A 19,478-nucleotide genomic window follows, 5' to 3' on the forward strand; every position below is an offset into this window, starting at 1 on the left:
AGCAGGGGAATTAATAATGCTGAAGCAAGGAGGAACAGTGTTCCATCTTGCCAGACAAGATCTGAGGAGATGTCTGTGACTCCTTCCTTCCCAGATTGATGTGTTTGTTTATACCAGTATAATCAGCTACGTGTACCGCAGGCCAGGCTCTTACTTGAATGATGAAAATGGTGGTCAGGTAATTCCAAAGCATGCTGACCCACTGCAGGAAGGAACTGGCCAAACCCTATCCAGCCCCTTCTCTGCAGATCAGTTTGGGAGGTGAAGAAAGATTAAACTAACCACAGCTCTACTGCTTGGGTTCCATATTTTCTAAGAAAAGAAATCCAAGAAGACTTGGGAAAAAGAGATAGAGCTAAAAGTGTCTGATCCTCCTGAAGGAAAGAAACAGTGTTGTTTTTATGGTCTGTATAAGTATCAGAGTGGGGCAACACTATTTATCGTTATTATTGATAGTACACCTACTGTGTGGCCAGAAATTGGCCATGAATGCCACAAACTTTTAGAGAAGGGAGAGTTCAATGTATCCTGGAGTAATGAGATGGGTCTTTATGGAAGAGATGGAAACTGAGCTGGCATTTGAAGGACCAGAAGATTTAAATACTCACAGAGAATAAGGAAAGACGTTTCAGTCCTAGAATCAGCAGCAATCTATAGTTAATAAATACTAGGTTTAAATCATTGTACATGGGTAGGGGCAGAGAAGCCTTCTTGATATGGCATGAAGGAGTTGAGAAGCGGGACATTAGGTTTCAGTTCTTAGGAATGTTCTCAAATCTTGCCCATAGTAAACATTTGGTGGATATGTATTGAATGAATGAATGTATAAAGCTTGTGACCACACTATAAATTTAGCTTTGGGAAATAATTTATTGCTTATCTTATGAATCTGGCATTTGGTCAGTTTTCCCTAAGTTACTCAACCTGAAAGCCTATGAAGGTTGCTCTATCTCAGAGGAGAGCCAGTCTGACTTGCTTCTTTAACTTTGATGTGCTTATGTTACATAAGCACCTGCTGCCATCCCACTGATCCAAGAAACAAACATCAGGTGTTTACACACACCACGAGCATTGTGCTAATGCCTTCCCAAGCCTCAGCCTTCAGGCTTGATATAGGAATGAGGTCCAGCCATCATCCCTTTCTCATCAGAGACTTTATAATGATGGACAGAATCTATATTTAATTAAATTAGTGTATTGAGATGTTATATAAATCAATAGTCTCTCTCCCAACAAGAATAAAATGGGATACTTTCAAATGAAACTGAACAAGCAGGATAGGCAAATTGCATATGGAGTTAAATGTGCTCCTGTTGCCCCACAGGCTGTCTTCACGGACTTGGAAATCCTGGCGGCCATTTTTGCAGCTGCCATCCATGACGTTGATCATCCTGGAGTCTCCAATCAGTTTCTCATCAACACAAGTGAGTTCACCACTAGAACAGTCATGCGAGATAATCGTTATGATTCACTGCTTAATTTTTTTCCTTCTAATGTTTTCATTATGGATAATAACAAGGGTAATAATGAGGTAATCCTTCCATTCCTCTCAAACCGGCCAGGCCTTTCCTGGATACTGTGTCCAATTCTGGCAACACAATATTTGAGCTGCGTAGAGAACTTAGAGAGGGTCAGAGGGAAGCCATAAAAAGTATTCAAAGTTTGGAAAATATAATACGTAAGGAAAGAATAATAGATGTGGGATTATCCAGTAAGGACAAGGAAAGACTTAGGGATCTTGTGATAATGATTTTCAGTGTCAGACCGAGCACAGAGCATGGTGACCCACGACTGTCCCTCTCTGCTGGGAAACAGCCACAAATGTTGGATCTGAGCATGAGAACCTCCAAACAGAAATGAGAGTCCATAAAAAGCACTGGAATGGGATTCCACAATTTAGAAAGAAGAGTCATTAAAAGTTGCACACACTCTCTTCCAGCCGCATAGGTTTGATTACGGATGGAGAGTAGCAGAGTTAGGCGGCCTCAGTGGCTGTCAGGCTGGTCCAGCCTTAGGATCTCAAGCCATGTGCACAGCTTTTGTCATGATCAAAATGTTTGATTTACAGGCTAACGAAAGTTCATTCATTCTCTCAATTAATGCACTATCTCTAAGTGCTCAAAAATCTAAGTACTTTTCTTCTGAGAATATTGATTATCCTATTGTGGTCATGATTAACATCAAGTGTTGATGGTTTTTTAGAAATGTGATTTGAGCTACTTGCTGTAAAGGAGTCTTTTTCATCAGTCCTTGTTCTTTATCATCAGACTATAGGAATGATCTAAGTTTGAGGTATATCATTTTTTTTTAACCTCTAGGGAACTAGATCTGATTTCACACTGAGATAATGCCAATGTTTGAATCATATCCCTTTGTATTAAGTCATCATTTTGTCTTGTTTATTAGATTCAGAACTTGCTTTGATGTATAATGATGAATCCGTGCTGGAAAACCATCACCTTGCCGTGGGTTTCAAACTGCTGCAAGAAGAACATTGTGATATCTTTTCAAATCTTACCAAGAAGCAGCGTCAGACGCTCAGGAAGATGGTTATTGACATGGTAAGACCTCAACCTCCCTACATTCCTCACTTCTGTTGTCTGTTCTCTCTGATGAATGGAATTTCTTAAGAGTTTTCATTTTCTTTTTACCCAAGGTGTTAGCAACTGATATGTCTAAACATATGAGCCTGTTGGCAGACCTGAAGACAATGGTAGAAACCAAGAAAGTTACAAGTTCAGGCGTTCTTCTCCTGGACAACTATACTGATCGTATTCAGGTATTTGATGACAGCCTTTGCTTTAAAACAAAGCCAAACCAAACTAAAGCAAACAACAATTAGAAAAGGAAAATAAACATAAATTCAGTTAATTGTATATCCTAGGCTACTACTACAGATTTAGGCTTATTTTAAGAACAACTAAAGAAAATGGACTTCCAAGTTTATCTTCTAATTTATGAGGAAAAATATAGTCCTACTTATTGAAATGCTTAGTTCTAAAAATAAATTGCAAAATCTATTTGTAATAGGGCATACGTGACTGTTGGTCCCAAAAACCCATGTTTGGATTTAAACTCCATTGACTTGAAATTTGTTCGGTCTGTTTTGGATATACAAATTGCCATCAGCTGGTCTCTTCTTTCCACAAGTGGAAAATATGAAGTTGTCTACTTTGAATAATTCTTTGCATTCTTTCCAAACTGAGAAAAGGAAATGATAGCAACATCTGACCTCTAATGTCCCTTCCAGTTTTTAACTTCAATGACTGTCAGTCTAAGAAGACACACATTTTCCCCTTTGGGACTCTATAATGGTAAACAACCAACCCTGGCCAGCATCATTATAATACTGCTTTTTTTGGTACATGCATCATAATTATAATGCAACTAAAATGTTCTCGGGTTTGGTACCAAGTGTACTAGTATGAGAGGAATGAGATGTTAGATGTTCTGGCAGTATTTACACCTAATTTTATGGGATTTCCAAAACTTGATGATTTCAGGTCCTTCGCAACATGGTACACTGTGCAGACCTGAGCAACCCCACCAAGTCCTTGGAATTGTATCGGCAATGGACAGACCGCATCATGGAGGAATTTTTCCAGCAGGGAGACAAAGAGCGGGAGAGGGGAATGGAAATTAGCCCAATGTGTGATAAACACACAGCTTCTGTGGAAAAATCCCAGGTATTTAATATGAAATTTTCAAAGTTTTTGTGAGCTCTGATAATTGTAGAACTTGGAGGGGGGGTGTTCTATCTAGTTCCTTTCTTTTATCAGAATATACATATGAAATGATAAGGAAGCAACTACGCATTCAGCCCATTATACTCATGACTCATTTGACTTTTCCTCTACGCTCAATTTCATGGGTGGGGACAAAGCAGTCATCGGAAACCAATCAAACTTTGGACTGTGTATCCCCAAATTGCTCGGATAGCTGTCTAGGACCTTAGCAAATCCAGCTGATTGATGGAATGCTGCCGTCTCCCCCATCCCACCTCTCCAGGTTTCTCCTAGCTCTGTCTTCATCCAGGAGCCCTGCTCCTCATCCTTGTTTCCCGCCCCCTGCTTTTGCTCTCTCTCCATAATTTCCCACTGTCACCATCACCAGACACAGTCTCTTTTATCCCATAGTCAAAGCCCTGTCCGGCACCCCTTCCAAGGTTGTTTCCATGCCTTGAAGAATATGCTGACATTTTCTGGCTGGTCCATAGCTATACATTCTATATGTGCTGAGGACAGGGGACAATACTCTGGAGGCAGGAGGGGGTGCAGAAATGTCCCAGATGCCAATAGCTACAGAATATGCAGCACTAGAAAGTATCAGTATCCCCACAGAGGCTTCAGGGCTCGTTGAAATGTCATTTCTTTCAGGATAACAAATGGGCTGAGCCCGGTGGCTGTGAGTGAGAATGGCTTCATAGACTGTCCCAGGTCTTTATTACAAAAACCTTTGGAGTGTTTTTGTTCCTGTCTATCCTCTTTCCCCCACTCCCTGCACACCTCAAATTTGCATATGCTTGTAATGTTAATGTACAGTTCTTTTGCAATTATTTTGTTGCTTCTTAGAGAAACCCAACTAAATGGGTTTAAAAATCAATGAAAGTGCTGAAGTCTAATATGCTATAAAAACGTAAGATAACATTAATCAGAGCCAATTCAAATACCTCAAAGCCTTAACTGGAACAACAAATAAATAAATTAAGAGAAGTAGTACGCTTTTATTAGTAGCAGTGATGTTTTCTATTTATGTGATGTCCTGTGTTGTTTTCCATACATTATCCCCTAAACAGCCTTGTGAGATGGCTAAAGCAGGCATTTCCCCAATGTGTCAGGTGCAGAGCCGTCCTCTTGGTCCAGTTCAGCAGTTCCCTCCACCTAAAGCTCTTTTCTCTCTACCCCATGGACAGTCCTCCTTGTTGCCATGACATCCTCATGCACTCTGGTGTTTCCCACAGCTGGGCTCTGTTGAACATTGTCTGATTAGTCTGGCAATAAAGCTCTCTCTGGACTGGGTGCTCTTAGGATCATGGAGCTCTCTCATCCCATGACCTAGGAAATAAACAACTAGCAGCAACCTTTCAGAAAAGTCCTAAACACTTCTTAGCAGAAGCAAAACAAATGAAAAAAGGAAATGACTGCACTGTGTTCAGCGTGTTCAATTTTCTCCATAGCCTTGAGCTTGTTATTTTGGGTCCCTGGAAAACACCTTGAAAATAGTCTCTAAAATCCATGAAACACACATAAGAAGTAAATGGGAGGAAAAAGGAGTGGGTGGAAGCAAGAGAACTATCTGAATCATCCACAGTCAAGTTCTTATAACCAGTGCAGATCAGAGATGCTCTGACTTTGGTGTGAAATCTTGTTTGTTCAGGCTAGGAAAGCACCAGAAAGAAGAATATGTGTGTATAAATATATGAATGAAAGAGTCACATACAACCGAGGTTCTTATATATAGTACTATATATAGTACAACTTCAATGTATTAAATGACTGGCCGAACACCAGAATGTTAACAAAGGAAAGTTCCCAGTAGTGTGGAAAGACACCTAGGTAATGTCCCATGGGTGCCCTTGCCCATCTTCCCCCACATCCCAGCCCAGCACCTCTCTAGCTCCCCAGCCCATGGCAGGGGAATTCCATTCCCTCATTCAGCTAGTGCCTATTCTCCGTCTCTACCTGCCCCCACCCCCAGTGTTTCCTGTTTGTCTGACAATGTGGAGGTCAGCATGAGGCCACCTAGCTAGCTCCTGCAGGATGCATAGCTCGGGGTAAACCATAACAGAGCCACAAGCCTCCTATTTATTCACAGGAACACCAGCAAAAGGAACTGCTTAATTGTTTTTATTTTCCCTTCTTTCTCCTGATGGAAATGACTATGTACCCTATGGATCCCAAACAATGGCAGACATGTCCGCAGAGGGAATATGTGTTTGTTTCGGGGCTTGAAGTATTTTCCAGTGTTTTATCAAATGCCTCTAGGAGCCAAAAGCATCCCACCAAACTTGAGAGATTCCGGAGTAGTCACAGGCCAGCTCCCCATCATTTTGAAGCAGCGGCATATTTTAAAGTTATCAGGGAAAAAATACTGAGTCAGAACACATTAGACCTGGGGCTTCCTTCTTCAGAGAATGACTCACAGAATCCAAGTAGTGACAAAGTCATTCCCAGCCCGGATTACATCCAGACTTCTTATCTGGCACACGTAAAAGGAAAAGCAGTTTGTTGTAGCGAGATGAACACAGCTTTGGAGTCACTTACTAGTAGGTGACCTGTGACAAGATATTTAATCTCAATGAGTCTTAGTTTCCTCCTTTGTAAATAAGTGACGGCAATCCTACTTTGCAGGATTCAGAGAGACAGCATACTATTGCATCCAGGGCAGGGCCAACCATATCATGAGTGCTCAAATCATGGAATCCATTGTCAGTGATCTCTCTGGGATGGTTTTTGCTCTTTCTTTGCATGGAAACCAGGGCAGCTTGTTTGGTTTTCAAAGGCCCATCACAATAACAGATGTGTAATCTTATTTCTCTCCAGGTTGGTTTCATTGACTACATCGTCCATCCACTGTGGGAGACCTGGGCAGATCTGGTACAGCCCGATGCTCAGGACATTTTGGATACGTTGGAAGATAACAGGAACTGGTATCAGAGCATGATACCCCAGAGTCCCTCCCCACCACTGGACGAGCAGAACAGGGACTGCCAGGGTCTGATGGAGAAGTTTCAATTTGAACTGACCCTCGAAGAGGAGGATTCGGAAGGACCTGAGAAGGAGGGAGAGGGCCACAGCTATTTCAGCAGCACAAAGACACTTTGCGTGATCGATCCAGAAAGTAGGGATTCCCTGGGAGAGACTGACATAGACATTGCAACAGAAGACAAGTCCCCGGTCGACACATAATTGCCCTCTCTGTGTGAAGACGAACATTCCACCCTTGATGAGCATGCCAGCTATGTGGTAGGGCCAGCCCACCATGGGGGCCGAGGCCTGCACGGGACAAGAGCCACCTGGCCTTTCCAGTTACTTGAGTTTGGAGCCAGAATACAAGACCATGAAGCAAACAGCAGCTCAGGAAATCCCGTGGTTGACTTGTCTTGCTGGCAAGTGTGGCGGAGGGCTGAAGCTTCACGTGTTACTAGAGGCCGGTTCTGATCACGACAAAATGGCTTGAAAATGGAAGACACAAAACTGAGAGATCATTCTGCACTAAGTTTTGGGCACCTGTCCCCACAAGTGACTGAACTGACTGACTAATAACTTCATTTATGAATCTGCTCACCTGTCCCTTGTCTGCCAACCTGTGTGCCTTTTTTGTAAAACATTTTCACGTCTTTAAAATGCTTGTTGAATATGTAGAGTTTAGTATCAACTTCTACACAGATAAGCGTTCAAAGTTGACATAACTTTTTTGACTCTTTCTGGGGAAAAAAAAAGGAAAGAAAACCGTCTTCCTTCTTTCTTGGGCAATATCTTTCACTTTACTACAGTTACTTTGGCAAACAGAAAGGATACATTTCTAACCACATTCTACTTCCTTCCCCTCTTGTCCAATCTAACTCCACAGTTCTTATAACTTATCTCTGTTTGCCTGCTCCAAATAGTATTTTTTCTCCTCCAGAGTTTCACTCTTTTGCCGTAAACAGAATAAAGTTGAACAAACACGGGAGTAGGAAGCGGTAGTTGTGTTGTTCACCGTAAGCGTCTGCGTAGAAATCGGCTTACTAAGGCGGTGTACCCTGCTGTGTCCTGGACCCTTCTGCCACCGAAGTCGCATGGTCCCACCCTGTTCTCCCCCCTCTCCCCACCTGATCACATATGCTGTTTTCAATTTAATGCTGCCGTCTTTCTCTTGCACTGCCTTCTGCGTTAACACCTCCATTCCTGTTTATAACTGTGTATTTATTACTCAATGTATATAATGTAATGTTTTGTAAGTTATTAATTTATATATCTAACATTGCCTGCCAACGGTGGTGTTAAATTTGTGTAGAAAACTCTGCCTAAGAGTTGCAACTTTTCCTTGTAACGTTTTGTATTGTGTATTATGTAACCCTAACATGGCTTTAGAGAGACGTATGGCCCCTTTGGCAGTGAGGACGGGGGTGGGCTTCTGTTCAGAGGGTCTGCTCTTTCCCTGTCTTGAGTTGCTAATACTGCACAACCCCTTTAAGAACCGGTTTTGGAAACAGGATTCTCACATTAGATACTAAATGGTTTATACTGAGCTTTTACTTTTGTATAGTTTGATAGGGGCAGGGGGCACCGGGATGTAGTTCTTACCCACGTTCTATCCAAATCTGTGTACGCATGAGTTGGGTTATAACTGGGTTCTACTATAATTGTGGCTTCGGTTTAAAAAGCAACACTACATTTGCTCACAGATGATTCTTCTGAGTGTTCCCATACTACTGACTTTGAAGAGCTAGCCTCCTGCCTGCCATTAAGCAGGAATGTCATGTTCCAATTCATTACAAAAGAAAACAATAAAACAATGTGAATTTTTATAATAAAATGTGAACTGATGTAGTAAATTATGCGAATGTGAAGCTTCTTCTGATAACACTTGTGAGGCCTCTTACTGGTGTCAGTTTTCAGTTTGTAAAAAATGTTTCATGCTTTCAGTTCAGCATTGTGACTCAATAGTTAAAGAAAAATGGCACAAATGTGCATGACCAATGGGTTTGTCTGTCTATGAACACTGCATTGTTTCAGGTGGACATTTTATCATTTTCAAGAGTTTCTCACAATGTATGTTATAGTATTATTATTATATATTGTGTTCAAATGCATTCTTAAGAGACTTTTATATGAGGTGAATAAACAAGAGCATGATTAGATTAGACTGTAGGCCCAATTATTTCGTGGTTAGTTCTGACGTATTAAAAGCAGATCTTTCTTTCTCTTCTCTCCTACCATTCCCCACAGAGAAAGCCAACCACTTTATCCGGCCAGCATCACAGCTGAAGTTTCAAAATCTGTGTCCAAAAAGTCCCCCAGCTTGGAACGGTTCACTTTTTTCTTAGCAACCGTTCACCCAGCTCGATGGTGCAGGAAGGGGGTTGGGCAAGGAAAACAAACAAAGCCACTTTGTTCATCTCAAACTGTTTCCTTCTACCTCTTTAAGAATTTGAAGAGTTTAATCTACTAGATAAATAAAGGGAATCCCCAACTTAGCTGGGTCCTCTAGAAAAATGAATCATAGACTATAGAACATTAGCATCATGTTGTCAGGTCTTCCCGTTGATTCATTTGACACGCGAAGAATCAGGTCCAAAGAGTCATCTTAAACCGCATCCACAGAACATGGGTAGACACTCATCGGCTTCTCAGTGATCCATGGAGTCTCTTGATGATCATATGGTTATGATTTTCTTTCTGGAAAGAACTGTTTAAATATCATAAGACAAATACTTAAATGCTTTGTCAAAATCTTAAAGTCAGCATATAAAAATATTTTATCTTGAGGGGTGTGTGTGTGTGTGTGTGTGTGTGTTGGGGAAGGTTGCAAACAAGAATCAGTGTGGACCATGATAATTTCACCACAGGGAAGTGGTCTGTGAACCCAGTATGAGGGTCTACTCTAAAAGAACTGCATTCAATAAGCTGAAATTACTGTATTTCTTTATAAAGACAAGTGAAGATGAGCTAACATTGCAGAACCAGCTTGCCAGCTGGTTGCAGAGCTAATGTTTCCAGGACTTTCCACCTGATCTCTGATTTCCGATTGCACCTCACCATCTCTGAGCTTTTACAAATTGAGTGACAAAAGAGAATTGGTTACAGTACTCACAGGTGTGACTTTTATGATGCCTAGAGCTCTAAACATGGGCGGGTCTGTTTTCCACTAAGAAGTGGTCCTTGCAGCAAATAAGAGTCATGAAAGAAAGAATAATTTTTTTTTTAAATGCTTATATTCAGGCCCCATCCTCCTCTCAGATTTCTGATTGAATTTGTCATGAGTGGAACCTCTGGCATCAGATTTGTAAAATTTTCCCCAGGTAATTACAATGTGCAAATGGAGTAGAGGATCACTGCTCCAGAACAGAGAACGATGCTTGTAGCTGAGGCGTTTTTCACCCCAACTGTCTTCAGACATTAACTATACCCCCACCATGGCCAACATGTCATGCCCAGTATAGCTATTTTCAATGGTGATTTTTGTTACAACCTAGTTTTATCTTTCTCACTGACTTCTAACCTAACTTCCAGGTAAGATGGGTCTGCACAGTTTCACTACTCTCCTACATGGAAATCTCAAGAAAAGCCAGGCCAGAAATCAGGGGTCCAAGGCAACTGTAACATTTATGAGGGCAGAGACAAACCATGCCTAGCGCTTTCTCCTGTTTCCACAATGCTTGCCGTGGTACCTGACACAAAGTTGATGTTCAAGCATTTGTTGAATACATTTGGGTGCTGATGACAATAAAACTTCAGCTAACAGGAAGACAAGAAGAATGTACATTCTAGGCAATGTAACTCTCAGTTTCTCTCACTCAGTTGCAATGACATTTCTTCAGATCTGTCTCCCCACTCAACACTGAACCCCTCCACGATAGCACAATGTGTTTTGCTTGGTCTCTTTTTAAATCTTTGCACTTTTTGCCACCAAGCACTATGTTGGTCCTAAGCAAAAAGAGTGCCCTGTGATATTTGTTGAGCTAATGACCCAAGAAACAAGGTTGAAATCCCTTTTGTTGAAATTACTTGTAAAAAATATCCATACACTTGATTTTCTTGGAGAAAGACTACAGTACACTGCGGAAAGCATGGTTTGACAAACCTGTGTCCCAGGCCTTTTCCTGAACCTTTCTAGCTGTGGGAATTTGGGCAAATCACTTACATTTTCTGAACCTAAATTTTCCAAAAACATGTTTGATTGAAAACATCCAGTGACAGGGAATTCAGCAATATCCTTTCAAAATAACGCAACTTGTTAGGTTTCTGAGATAAAATCAAATTTTACTCTTTGAGAGCACCTTCTCTGATTTGTGGTTTCCTCTGCAGCCAAATTATGCATATAATTCCTCCTCTAATTTCCTGTTCTGATAAGAAATAGGAGCCAGACTTTCAGAGTTTTTGACTATGTGACCTTGGGGAAAATTATATGACCTATCTGTGCCCCAATTTCCTCATCTGTAAAATAAAGGCAATAGTAACAGTAACTGTGTATAAGATTATCATGAGGATTAAATGAATTAAAGTTGTAAAATATTAGAAAGAGTATCTGGCATTTAACAATTTGCGCATTTAACAAATGTTAACTACACATAGCTAGAGGTAGCATGTTTTCTATACTGTAGCTCCTTCAACTATTTTTCATATAACTTATGTTCACCATTCTGGTCAATTTATTCTGGGCTTGCTCAAATAGACCGTGCTTCTCTTAGGATGAGTGTTCCAGAACCAAGCATCAGTCACAGTAGGGCACAGTGTGACTCTTGCCCTTCTTTGTTCTGGGCACTGCTCTGTAGCCCACGACTGTATTCATTTGGGGGGATGTCAGTGACTCCCCTGGATGACTCATAAGGTGCTTACGGGCAAAAAAAACCCTTCACACCTTTTCGCATGAACCACTGTTAAACCAAATCTTCTCCATTTTGTACTTGTATAATTAAGTTTCTGAACTTTTGTACAGAATTTGTACTTTTATCTGAAAAACTACTAGAGTATAGGAAAGAGGGTTTTCAATTTGAGCGTGAGACTGATCTTGCACCACTTTTATGACCTTGGAGAAAGTATTCAACTTGTTTGATCTTTAGTTCCTTTTCCATAAAACTAAGGAATGTTACCCATATCAAAAAGTTATTTAGAAAGACTAAATGAAGAGTCTGGGACATTCCAAACATACAATAAATGAGAGTTATTAGTAATATTATTACTGATAATACCATGAGGTGGTGATTCAATGAGATAATATGTGCATGAAAAAGTCTTCATATTATTAGTTTTAATCTATTAATTTTGGGCTAAGGAATCATTATGAATTCTGATTCTGAAAATTTGTTAACTGTGCCCCCCACCAGTATTTGTAATCTACATTTTTTATAATAATGCACATTTTTATTTACATTTTAGTAAAAATGTTAACCAAGATAGGACAAGGAATGGATGTGAGTTAAGCTGCCAGCAGTCTTCCAGATCAGCATTGATCCATTAGTCAGTGTTCCATGGGTAATGGCCCTGAGTCAATTATAAATTCACCCATGTACACCATCACCTAGGCCAATCTGGCCAAAAACATACCAGGAGAAATGTGATCAAAGTCCTTTCTGAAATTCGGGCATACCATAGCCAAAACATTTCCCTCCTTGGTACAATCTATTAACCCTCGCTAACAGAAAAGAGGCTATGATAGCATGACTTGTCCTTAGGGAACTAATGCTAGTTACTTCCCTCTCAAGTAGCCTAAAAACCATATGGTAACAATTTGTTCTAGAATTTTTCATGCATTGATTTCATGCTTGACAATCTTAGTGCTGGACTCTATCTTTCTTTATGAAGAGTGGGATAATATTTGCCTATCACACACCCACAGATTTCTGCTCTTTTTTGTGTTCTCTCCGATTTCTCAAAGATCACCAATTATGCACCAAAAACACATTGGCAAGAGCTTTCAATATTCTGGGAAATCATGTGCCTGGAAACACAAAACTACTTAAAGAATAGAGATGTTCTCTTAACACCTCTTTGCTTTACTTGGCAGGTCTAACAGAAGAGGATAGTGCTTATGTACTCTTAAGTAACAGCTTATATCCTTTTAACTGAGGAAAACTGTCCTTGTCCACTAAATATACAGTTTCAGAAAGGATGCCCATGGAGCAGTGAAAGAGGATAGGGGACTCTATTTGCTAATTTAAATGGATTCTTTAGAACCTACCATTGATTAATTCAGTAAACGTGTATTGAGTCCCTAATATTTTTCAGGCACTGTTATAAGATGTTGTCCCTGCTCCTTATCTTTCAGAGTATATAGGAAAATAGATGTGCATTATAAAATGTGCTAAAGTATGACCACTGTCTGGGGGATGGACATGCTTGAAGCTCTGACTCAGGTAGGGCAATGACAATATATGTAACCTAGACATTTGTACCCCCATAATATGCTGAAATTAAAAAAAAATTAAAAAGTGCTAAAGTAGAGGTACACATAAAGAACACAAATGTGGGAGCACCTAACTCTTATGGGAGATAATTAAGGAGCATTTCTGATAGGAGAACAAGGTTGAGTCTTCGAGGATGAGTGGGAAGCAGTCAATAGACTAATGGGTTGGGAGAGGAAGGGCAGGAAGCCTATATTCTGGAAGGAAGGAAGAGCATGTGAAAAGAGTAGAGGACATGAAAGAGTATTTTTGAGGCTTATTCATATATTCACTTATTTCAAAAATATTTATTGAGTACATACTATGGACCAAGTACTCTCCTAGACATTGGGGATACACAGATATAAAAACAGAGAAAAGCCCTACTCATTAAAGCTGCAGTTAGTGAGATAGATATTAATAATTTTTAAAGTGAATGTGTTATTAGGAATTAATAGAAGTTCTCCAAAGGATGAACATATATGAGAGCGATTAAAAGAAATCACCTTGTCCAGTCTATAAGGAAAAGGAGAAGGAGACTTTTATGACTATAAAAACAACTTGTACCAACATCCTGTAGTAGGAGGCATCACAGCACCTAGGAGGAACTGAGAGAAGACTGGCTGGAGTTGAGGTGGTGGAGTGGTCAGAAATGATGCTGGTGAGGAGGCACAGGCCAGACCCCACAGGACCCGGTGAGCCATTATAAGAATTTTACTCTTGCTTCAACACAATGGGAATCCACCAAAAGGTTTAAATAGGGAAGTGATACAATCAGACTTCCATTAGGACGATTCTAAAGATTGTCCTAATTGCAGAGTGGGGACAAATCCCAAAGGAACAATAAAGAATGTAAGGGATCAGTTAGAAGGCTCCTACAGTATTCCAGCCAAGATGGGATGATATCTTGGACTAGAGTGGGGCTGAGGGATGGAAAGAAATGGATGCATATGCAGTTATTTAAGCATTGCATTTACAGATCTTGGTGATGGATTTTATCAGAGAAGAAAAGGACTCAATAATAAATGCCACGCTGTTGTCTTTTGTGACTGGATAGGTGATGAAGTCATTCTTTGGAAAAAGAACCACTTGGGAAGTACTAGTTGGCAGGGAAGTGTGACTCTGGTTTTGGGTGTGTTGACTTTTGTTCATCTTTGTGACATCCAAAGTGTATGTGAAATAGTTGAATATGACAGTCTGGAATTCAAAGAAGTCCAGGTGGGGAGTTATCATTTAGATAGATCATAGATCATACATAAGGTACCTGAAGCTGTGGGAGGTCCTATGGAAAGAGCATGTCATGAGATGAGACGGGGAGAAGAAGATTAATCTTTGAGGTACTCTGGTGTTTCATGAGAGAATATAAAAGGATGGGCCCAAAAAGGAGATTGAGAAAGAGAAACTAAAGAGCTAGGGCATTTACCAAGAGAATCTGGTGTCTAAGAAGATTAAAGGAAAGAGTGTTTTTAAGAAGGAAGTGGCCCACAATATCAAATCCTACTGAGAGATAAAGTTTAAAAAAATGAACATATACATTTTATTTAGAAATATGGAGATCACTAATGAACTTAGAGTATTTTTAGTGGAGTGATGGCCCAGTAGGTAGCTATCGCTGAATGGAGAGTAAAATGGAGGTTTTTAAAAAAAATATATATATATATATATATATATATATATATGGGCAGTAAGAACAGATGAGAAGCTCAGCTATGAAGAGGAAGTTTGCGATAGAGTGATATCTAGAGGACAATGAGAGGTAAGGGAAAATTTTATTTTGAAAGTATAAGAGAAACTTAAGTATGTTCTAATAAAAATGGAAAGCATCCGGCTAAGAGAAAGCAATTGAAAATATAGGAGATTGCCTTAAATCTGTAAATCACTTTGGGCAGTATGGACATTTTAACAATGTTGATTCTACCAATCCATGAGCATATGTTTTTCCATTTGTTTGTAGTTCTCCTTGTAGAGATCTTTTACCTTCTTGGTTAAGTATATTACTAAGTATTTTATTTTCTTTGTAGCTATTGTGAATGGTACTGAGTCTCTGATTTGACTCTTAGCTTTACTGTTATTGGCATATAGAAATCCTACTGATTTGTGTACATTGATTTTGGAACCTGAGACTTTGATGACTTTATTTATCAATTCTAGGAGACTCTTGGTGAAGTCTTTGGGATTTTCTAGATACAATATCACATTATCAACAAAAAGCGATACTTGGACCTCATCTTTTCAATCTGGACACCGTTTATTTCTTTCTTTTGTCTGATTCTGTTGGCTAGAACTCCCAGTACTATGTCAAATAGAAGTTGTAACAGTGGGCACCCTTGTCAATTCACAATTGCAAAGATGTGGAATCAACCCAAGTGCCCCTCAATTGATGAGTAGATTAACAAAATGTGGTATACATATACCATGGAGTACTACTCAGCCATAAAAAGAAATGAATTAACATCCTTTGCAGCCATTTGGATGGAACTTGAGACCATTATCCTAAGTAAAGTATCTCAAGAATGGAAAAGCAAACACCAAATGTACTCTCTAGAAATTTGGAGCTAATTTATGGGCACACATGGGCACAGAAAGAATTAAAAATCATCAGAAATCAAGAAGGGGAAAGGAGAGAAGGGGAGGGATAAAATCCTACCTAATAGGCACAATGAACACTATTCAGGTGATGGGCACACTAGAAGTCCCAACTTTAACATTTTATTAACAAAACATTTGTATCCCCTTAATACTTTTAAATATAAATAAATAAATAAATAATACAGGAGAGAGATGGGATCATTGACAATGTCTGCCTGGGAAGCAGAAGTGATGTGGTCCAAAGCACTGGTAGAGGGATTAGTCTTAGAAGAAAGGTCATTTTCCCCAATATACCAGAAAAGGAAGAGCACAGATGTAAGTGGATTTATGTGTTCACTAGAGGGTTCACTTGAAAGAGTTCCTGTCTTCTGATGTCAGATACATTTCCTTTTGAAGAAAGCACTGGCCTTTTCTCACTTACCATTTCTTTTAACCAAGAGGAACACTTAGTTGAAACAAGTTAAAACACTCTCAGGCGATGCTAAATGGACTCAACTGTCTCATTGTTGGAGGAAAATGAGAGTGTTGAGCCTGAAGAAGGGATAATTCTAATTGAAGAAGAAAAATGGTAATAATCTTTGAAGATGTAAAGAATTTTTTTATGTAAAAAAAAAAAAACAACTAATTGTTTAGTTTGTTCCTGGTTGCACTAAAGATGGGACCCAGCTAATGAAAGCTATAGGAAGGTTTCTTTGGACTCAGAAGTAAGACAAACTGAATTTTCTAACTCTTCTTGACCAAAAAGGAACATAAGATTTCAGACATGGTGAAACCTCAGATGTTAAAAGGCACAAGGTGGGAGGCTGGATGTTGGGAGTTTCTATTTCCTTAACTGTTTTTCTCCCCTTTAGAGCGTGAGACCATTTGTCTCCTCTTCCACATGAAGTTCATTCTTAAGAAGACAGGAAGTAAGAGTTATCATGCCAGGGTTTTTCTGTGAATCACATTATCTCTGCACTATCAGCCCAAGCTGTAAGACCCCCCTGTTGTGTTTGCGTTTGTGTGTGTGTGTGTGTGTGTGTGTGTGTGTTTTGTTTGGCTTGTTTTTCATCAGAGTTTTGAACATTCTCTTTATTGTCTTCAGCAATTTTTCATCTTGCTTATTTTCATTGTTTTTTGTTTGTTTGTTTTTTACTAAGCATGGACTTATGTTCATCAAGTGGACTTCCTGACTCTTCTCTTATGGCCCCAATCTTTTGTTTCTGTTCTGGGAGAGATGGTCCTCCTCCTACCATTTTAATACATATTAATTACAACCTGAGCTCTTCAGAGAGCATTCTTGTGCAGTCATATGAGTTTTTCTCATTTTCTTCCTAAAGTCCAAGAATATCGGTCTTCTGTATAGCACTTTGTAGGCTCTAAAGTATCAATTCACAGGCATCACTGCATATGATTATCACAGAAACTCCATGAGATGCAAGGAATGTACTACTAGCTCCAACAGCATCACCACTACCGTTGTCTCTGTCATAATTATCTCCACCAACTCCATTTTAAAGATAAGAAACTGAGGCCAGGGGAAGATAGGGAAGTGGTTCAAGTTATTCCACTAAAGAGCTGAAAAGTAGAGCTCTGCATGACCCTAAAGTCTAGACTCCTTGTACGTGTAAAGCTGCTGCCCCAGACTATCAGGTTATTGTAAATTTGGAGTTGGCATGGTCACTTTCTCCAAGGCTGCCTGTTATTTCCTCTTCAACAACCAATGCTTCCCCTTTGGTTGTAATTACATGGAATCGTGGTTCCCTTAGTTACTTCCTCAATTATAAAAAATGATTATTGAATTATTAAATGAACTTTCCAAGACCCCCTTTTACCAAGTTCTCTTGAATACTAATGCTTCTTAGGTAGTCTGAGCTAACTCTGAGTCAAATTATTCTGCCTCTTTTGAGCTCTTTCTGTCTACTTTGTCTCTCTTAGACACATATCAATGCCAGCTTTGACAGTGCACCCAATCGTTCAATCTATTGGTCAGTCAGTTAATCAAAAATGATTTGGTAAGTATCTGAGACCTGCCAAGCACTATCTAGACTCCTAGGATTAAATGATGAAAAACAAACAAAATACTTAGACCATTTAGAAAGACATTAATCAAATGATTGTAAAAATAAATGTAAGTGTGCTTAGTAGTTGTCATTTTTGCTCTGTTAGCTCTTTTCTTTTTCCTTTTGTTAGGTCTTTTGCAGTTAATATGACAAACCTAACCTAGAAACTTATATCCTTAACATGCTACAACTTTTCTACAACATACCTTGCTCTCCTAGAAAACTACCTTACTCATTTCACAGCCACATAGAACCTTAGAATTGGAAGGAACTGGGTATGGTGGCGTGCACCTATTGTCTCAGCTACTTGGGAGGCTGAGGCAGGAGGATTGCTTGAGCTCAGGAGTTCAAGTATGCCCTGGGCACCATAGTGAGACTCCATCTCTATAAAGAAAAATGAGCATCTTCAGAACAGTAAGTTCAAAACCAATGTCATCACTTTTATCAGGAAACCTTTTACTTTTATTCAGCTTAAAGCTAACAACTTTTTTTAATTCTTATTTTGGCATATTGGGGGGGTATAAAAGTTTAGGTTATGTATATTGCCCTTCCCCCACCCCCCCCCGCCCCCGCTCCCGAGTCAGAGCTTCAAACGTGTCCATCCCCTAGACAGTGCGCATCGCACTCGTTATGTATGTATACACCCATCCCCTCCCCCACCCACATCTCCCCGACACCTGATCAATGTTATTCCCAAATGTGCTCTTAGGTGATGATCAGTGAAACCAATTTGATGGTGAGTACATGCGGTGCTTATTTTTCTATTCTTGGGATACTTCACTTATATCATTTCACTCCTTAATTTTTCTAGAATTACATTTTGCTACCGATCTATTTTGGAGGATACATAAGAATATTATATTGTTCAAAGTATGTTCAATGGATAATACCAGTGAAAAAATTATTGACGCTTTATATATAATCCATCCAAATACAACCCTAGATATGTAAGGCAGGTACTTTTATGAGCCTGATTTTCTATATGCGAGAACTGTGGGACAAACTAATAAAAAGTAGAGACAACCCCGAACTTTAGTCCCAGAGTCTGCAAGTTCAGTCACTGCACACACCGCCTTCCCTGCTGTTTGGTTTTCTAGTAATTTCTGCTTGCTAAAATCTTCTAGGTTAAAATTATTGTGGCCTTGTCTAATGTATCTGACATGGGGGAGTTTGATAGTTTCTCTCAAAATGTTATTTCAGTTCTGTTCTTAAAAATGGCTTCAGTTAGTTTTTCAACACCTGTAAATAGTTAATGCTAGAGTAATAGAGATTTAAAAAGACAGTCCCTGACTTCACTTGGCTTCCTTGAACTTATCTTGTGGGAGAAATGGGAAGGTAAGGGAATCTTTCATTACAACGCAGTGGGGAAAGCACCATGCTATTAATAGCAGTAAATAGAGGGCATAAGAAATAACAGAGAAAAGGTTTTGCTAGATCTCCTGAAGGAGATGGAAGGATGTAGAAAGTATTCTGGGAAAAGCTGATTAGAATCCTGTGGTTGCTTCACAATTTAGTTTGTTCTTTTAAGATTTGATTGAAATCATGCACATCTATGCTTGGGCAATCATGTGCAAGTGTGTTCATCCCACACTCTGCCTAACACGAGGGTTGGCAAATAGAAAATACTCAATAAACCAACATTGGATAAATCAACAAAAATTTACACACACACATTTAAACTACCAGAAGCTGTCTTTAAATTTTAATTTTGTGCTTGTTTTTCTTTCTAAATACTTTGGGACACCTACAGCTGCCCTGGC

The 19,478-nt window shown here is 39.5% G+C and overlaps 1 protein-coding gene across 5 annotated transcripts in view; it reads left to right on the forward strand.

Annotated features, from left to right (window-relative positions):
• The window catches only part of PDE4B (phosphodiesterase 4B), a 502,155-nt gene extending 493,312 nt beyond the window's left edge, over window positions 1-8,843 (forward strand). For all 5 annotated transcript variants that reach the window (XM_069480104.1, XM_069480107.1, XM_069480105.1 and 2 more), the window contains 5 exons: window positions 1,325-1,424; window positions 2,407-2,561; window positions 2,657-2,779; window positions 3,504-3,686; window positions 6,543-8,843. In XM_069480104.1, coding sequence (XP_069336205.1) covers window positions 1,325-1,424; window positions 2,407-2,561; window positions 2,657-2,779; window positions 3,504-3,686; window positions 6,543-6,908 — 927 coding nt within the window. In that variant the 3' untranslated portion in view covers window positions 6,909-8,843. The remainder of the gene's footprint in view (window positions 1-1,324; window positions 1,425-2,406; window positions 2,562-2,656; window positions 2,780-3,503; window positions 3,687-6,542) is intronic.
• The last annotated feature ends 10,635 nt before the right edge of the window (window positions 8,844-19,478 follow it).

The sequence above is a fragment of the Eulemur rufifrons genome, chromosome 8 (genome assembly GCF_041146395.1).
Source record: "Eulemur rufifrons isolate Redbay chromosome 8, OSU_ERuf_1, whole genome shotgun sequence".
NCBI classification, from domain to species: Eukaryota; Metazoa; Chordata; class Mammalia; order Primates; family Lemuridae; genus Eulemur; species Eulemur rufifrons.